At 42.2% G+C, this 5,683-nt stretch overlaps 1 protein-coding gene across 3 annotated transcripts in view; it reads right to left on the bottom strand.

The window, feature by feature from the left end:
• The window catches only part of CARM1 (coactivator associated arginine methyltransferase 1), a 200,552-nt gene that overhangs the window by 25,126 nt on the left and 169,743 nt on the right, over positions 1–5,683 (bottom strand). For all 3 annotated transcript variants that reach the window (XM_019517637.1, XM_019517636.1, XM_019517635.1), the window contains exon 10: positions 1,142–1,231. In XM_019517637.1, the coding sequence (XP_019373182.1) occupies positions 1,142–1,231 (90 nt within the window). The remainder of the gene's footprint in view (positions 1–1,141; positions 1,232–5,683) is intronic.

Raw genomic sequence — 5,683 nt, 5'->3', positions numbered from 1 at the left:
AGGTAAAAGTGGAGAGGTACCTGGGGAGTCAAATGTCTGGCAGGTTGTAGAAACCCAATGTCTATACTGAGTCTGTGAGTTTCTGTACCTAGGAGACTGATGAAGTGCAGTTCATAGGCCCTTTTATGCTGCAAGGTATATATCTATCTGCATTCCTGTATAAATTCTATAAGGTATGTAGTCTGTGTCACAAGGTATAAATGTACAGAAATAAAATGTAAGTGCATCTCCCTTCCTATATAAATTCTACAGTATAATATCCAATATAATTATAAAATTGAAAAGAATAAATCAATAATGTCTAAAAGAAAGAAAAAAGTATTGTGGAATCCCACTTGCTAGGCTAAGCTAGCAAGCAGGAAATCATTCAAATCAATGCTAGTAGTAGCCTTCGTTGTCTAATGCTCCTGAGCTGCTGAAAGACACAGCTCAGTAACTGTCAGACTCCAAGGCAGAAAGCAGGCCAGTTCAAACAATGCTGCCTTTTATGCTGTTTTTCCATCCCTCCCCCAGAGCACTGGGATTGGAAGGGACCTCAGGGAAGGATCACAGTCACTGGCCAGCTACACAGTCAATACGAGAACAGTCCTTCCCCCCTCTTCCCCCTCCCTCTCCTTACTTTCTGTTTCGCTGGAGGCAAGCCCAGCTTCAGCTTTGAAATGTTTCGAAACTTGTAAAATGTTTCAACTGCCCTTGTTTGTTTCAAGGCTGTTTCAAAACCCTTTGTTTCATTTCAATTTTGTTGTTTTGAGCTTGAAACAAGTCAAAACAGCACTGAAACAAAACAGCAAGTGCAATTTTGCACAGCCCTAATGTTCGTATGCTTCCCTGTAACTCTTAAAAGTTGGAGTCAACTTGATGTGGTACAGAGAGATCTACAGACATAAATATAATGGTAGGATATCACCTATAAAAACCTTAACTATAACAGTTCCGGAATATACCATGTCTCTGATAACACCGAATAATCCTAACCCCAAATCTACAGAGGCAAGAATGCTATCAACTGAATCCTGCTGTCAGTGCTATGGTAGTATTCTTCATTGTGACCTTATAGAAAAGAATATATAAAGAAAATCCACCCAACACAAAGATCTCATGAAAGTTCATGGCATGAAAAACATGAAAAAGAAATACATACAGCGATCCCACAAATGCCACATCAAACCAAAAAGCCAGGCCATGGATTAGTCCAGACTGCATCATCTGGAAAATGAAGGGGATTTCCACTCTGCAGAAGAAAAATTAGATGTTGCCAGAATAATATACTTAAAGTACTGAAGACAAAATTCAAACAAACATTCTGCTGAAACCTGTTTATGGGCAATTTCTACATTTTCATGATTAACACACCAGCTTGTGCTTGAAGTGCCAAGCATAGTCTAAACCAATAGGTTTAAAATATTACACTGGAAATATACAGCCTGATTTTCAAAGGTCCTGTTCAATTATTCTTAATAAAATGCAGTGAAAAATGCAAGAGCACAATGTCTCTAAAATTTAGGGCATTACCTTTTACGTATGAATCCTTCAGCAACAGTCCCTGTTGCTGCATTACCCAGGCTACTTTAAATGAAGGTGCTTGGTTTTTAATATGAAGAAGGCTCAAATATGCTTTTCCATACATAAATCTTTTAAAATGTCAACACAACAACAGAGATCAGTTCTGTAGAAGCAATAAACCCAGAACAGTAACAGCAAGTTGGTATTTGTATAAAACACCTGCAATGACTTGTGCTATGAAGACAAGGTATATGATTTTCCATACTATTTTCTTTTCCTTATGATTAGTGAGGTTGTAGTTTAAATATTTCAAGTTGGACTACTATCATGTGTCTGAAAACTTCTATTTCTATTGAATAACTAGGGATACATACAGGAGTTGCGTTTAGATCGACCTAACCAGGCTTAGGTTGACCTAAATGCCTCATCATACAGGTGTTACTGTTCAGAAGTCTTAAAAAAAAAAAATCACTCAAAAATGGGACACCCAATCTAAATTCACCTGAGTAGGTGCACTAACTTAGATCAAGATCAGGTTAATCTAGGGTGGCCATCATAGAGGATAGTCTGGTTGTCCTCTGTCCTGTATTGATACAAAACTGGATGCCTTTATGTCCTTTTCTTCTCTTGAAGAGAAAAATAGTGGACATAAAGGTGTTGGGTTTCAGATCAATAGAGAGCAGAGGACAGAGTAGCAGAAAACTGGAATGTCCTCTATGATGGCCACCCTAGGTTAACCTGATGTCTCGAACTGTACGTGTTCTCAGCACAGCTCTGGGGCTGAGCTATTCCCACCCCCACCCCGACTGGGCTATTTGTAGGCCCCTGATCCCCCTCCCCAATGAGGGGAAAGATCCATGAATCCCCACTGCAGAACTGTGAGACCCCCTTCCCATCCTACCAACCTTTACTTCCATTAGATTCCCTATTCCACTCCTGGCCTATATTTAGACAGCTTAAAGCAAGTCACATGAACACAGACTGAGTGTGGTGAACTGCTTTACACACCCTAAGTGATAAAGCCTTTCCTCTAACATTAAAGGCTACATTCCTAAAAAACCTTAAGCATATGCTTCACTTTAACCATGGTTAAGATGGTTAAGGACTCACTTGAGATCTCAAACGTTCCATCAGCACAAACATTTTTAGAACAGCACAAAAGAGCGGCATTCTCATCCCTTTTGTGGTATTATAGTACAACAGTCAACTCTCAGCACATGGCCAGGTTTTGCTAAGGAACTTGGACTCATAACCTCCTGAGTGAAGCTGACTAAAAAATGGAATTTCTACCGTTCAGGAAATTCCAATATTGCAATATTATTTTTGTATTAAAACTAAAACAAAAAGTCAAAATGTTATGACTTTGTGAAGGACAAAAAGGAGTTCTGAGAAAAATCATTTTGGAAAAAGTTGGCATGGTTCATTAGAGACTATTACATTAAAATGAAACAATTTGACAGTCCCCAGCCAAAATTGTACATTTCAACATTAACTTCTGCATCTGAATAAGCCAGGATTACCAGCTCTGGAAGCAGTATTTCTGGAAATGAGACATATCATTAGCTAACTAGCTGTATCCTGCAAAAGCAATCCACAGTACCAGCTCTTTGAGGACTTATTAAGAGAGAGAAAAATACATTCTTGAGGAAGGATAATAATGAAAAACTAGTACAAAATTGCAGTGATTTTCTTAGGCTTACCAAACAAAGCACTCTACACTGGGTGCTGAGTGTGCTGGCAGTGCATTCAGTCCTGTAATTTCCACTGATTATTAATAAAAACTAAAAATACATCAGGCATATAAGACTTCAAAAACTGCCTCTTAACCATTTTAATACAAATCTCAGGTAGACTGCACAGCACAGTGAATATCTGGAGAAACTGTCATCCCCATAATTTGACACAAGCAGTAGCAGTCTCTGCACAGCACATTTTCACATCCAGATTCTGTATTAGCTTCAAGGTTCACCTCTTGCCCAGGAAAGTCCTTCAGAACCTTGTTCTTGCCTCCTTCACTGACTTGTTGAGAGAATTAATGAACACCAGTAAAGTGTTTTGAAGATGATACACCTGAGGTTATAGGGATGTATGACTTAATAAAAATCATTTCAGTGGCCTGGGGCATGGCACATTTTAGTAGCAGAAGACCCCAAATGTCAGTTTCTCATACTTTCCCTCTCAAACCTAGTCATAATACCTTTCTTAGATTTTGCCTCCATATGCTACTTTTAAAAAAATCACTGCCTAGTACCTATTGCTGCACTAACTTTCTATCCCAGATGCTGTGTCTGTGTTGTAGCAGATAAAAGGAATTTTCAGCTGAGAACCTAAGACCATAACTAGTAGGTCTGTGCAAAGCAGCAAGCGTTTGGTTCAAATTTGGATTTGGCCGATTTGGAGGAACAGTGATTCAATTCGGTGATTCAAATCATTGTCCTGATTTGATTTGGCCGATTCAGATTCGGAGATTCAGCGCCAAGTCGGAGATCCAGCCACAGACTATAATGGGGAATCACTAAAAATACCTATAACTTGGTCATTTTTTTGTGGATTCAGATGAAAACAGCAGGGATGGCAGCCCCTTCTGAGGGCATAAAGGCTGCCAAGTTACAAGGATATAGGTACAAGGGTTTTTGTGAAAGTGCCCCTCAAACTGTTGAAAGCAAAACTCAGATCATTTGTGTGTGTTAAAGCAGAGCGGGATGAAAACAGCAGGGATGGTAGCCCCTCATGCGGGCATGAGGCCTGCTAGGTTTCAGGACGAGTGGTGCAGGGGTTTCTGTGAAAGTGCACTTCAAGGTTCTGAGAGCAAATAAAAAAAGCAAATAGCCACTGAGGCCTCTGCACTTCCTGCCTGATGGTGGGGTCTGGTGCCTCTTGAGGCCATGCCCTTGGCACACATTGGCAGCAGCTGTGGTAGAGAAGATTGGCTCATGGTTGGAGTGCTGGCACGGGAAAATGGATCCCCCTCTTCCACATCCCTCTACCTCTGCTCTCCTGCCTCCCTGACTCTGTTCATCAGCAACTCTGTCCAGTGATTGAGGGTTTTGCTGCTGCAGATGCTCCCCTTCAGGTTGCACATGCCCGTCAGCACGTGGACCATACTGGACCGTGCTGGTCCATCTGTTTTTGATGCCCTCCATCAGCTGCTTCACCAGTGCCTGCACCTCTGGTAAAAGTGGCTTGCCCCAGCCAAGAACATCGATCCCCTGGAACTTCTCCATTTTGTTCTCAAGCTCCTTCACTACAGGGATCACCTGGCTAAGGAAGGCACTGCCAGCACTGAGGCTCTTGGTGGCCTTAAGGAATGGCTTGAGGACCACCAATATCTGGGAGATGGTACCCCACTCAGTTTTAAGGGGGATGCTGATCCCAATCTCCCTGACCAAGGCCATCTCATGGATGGCCTCCTGTTGCTCCACCAGCCTTTCGAGCATCAGGTATGTGGAGTTCCACCAAGTCTTCACATCCTGCATGATTTTGTGCTGCAGGATGCTCAACTCTGCCCCCTTTGATGCTGCGGTGGAAGTAGCCTGCCACCTTCCTGTGTTTTGAAATCAGCTGGGTGATAGTGACAGCGCCATCACCAGCAGCCCTGTCCCCCTCCAAGGCATCCCTGACTATGAGGTGGAACTTGTGTGCCACACAGCGGATGCCAACAAAGTGTGAGAGTGTGAGTGTGTGTGTTAGTTATATGTTGTGCACAGTGATGCCACACTGTCAGGGAAAACACAGATTTCTTTTTGTCTGGGGAAAGAATCAAGACAGGCTAATAAGAACAAATACGAGGATTTGGGGGGAAGAATAAGTTGAAAGGAATGAATAGAGATAATGATAGGGATTGTAGGCAAGGGTAAGTAGGAAAGGACTGGATACAACTTACAACAAGAGAGACTAGCTGCAAGAGACTGAGGCTTTCAGATGCTGCTGGTCCAAGAGAGACATAGCTCACAAAAGGCACAGATCACTTCAGACACTGCTTTATATGTTGTTTCTACATCCCTCCCTCAGACCACTGTGATTGGAAGGGAACTCAGAAAAAGATCACATTCACTGGCCAGCTACAGATGTTCATATCAGAGCAGTCTTCCCGCCCCCCCCCCAGCCTTTTCCATATATGGACGATCACCACAATCTCCCTTCCTCTTCTCAGTTCCTGTTTGCAGCAAGCCTTCCGAAT

The sequence above is a fragment of the Gavialis gangeticus genome, unplaced genomic scaffold (genome assembly GCF_001723915.1).
Source record: "Gavialis gangeticus isolate Ggan-Ray unplaced genomic scaffold, GavGan_comp1, whole genome shotgun sequence".
NCBI lineage: Eukaryota > Metazoa > Chordata > Crocodylia > Gavialidae > Gavialis > Gavialis gangeticus.
Note: the sequence above shows the minus strand (reverse complement) of the source record. Positions and strands in the feature narration are given on the sequence as shown.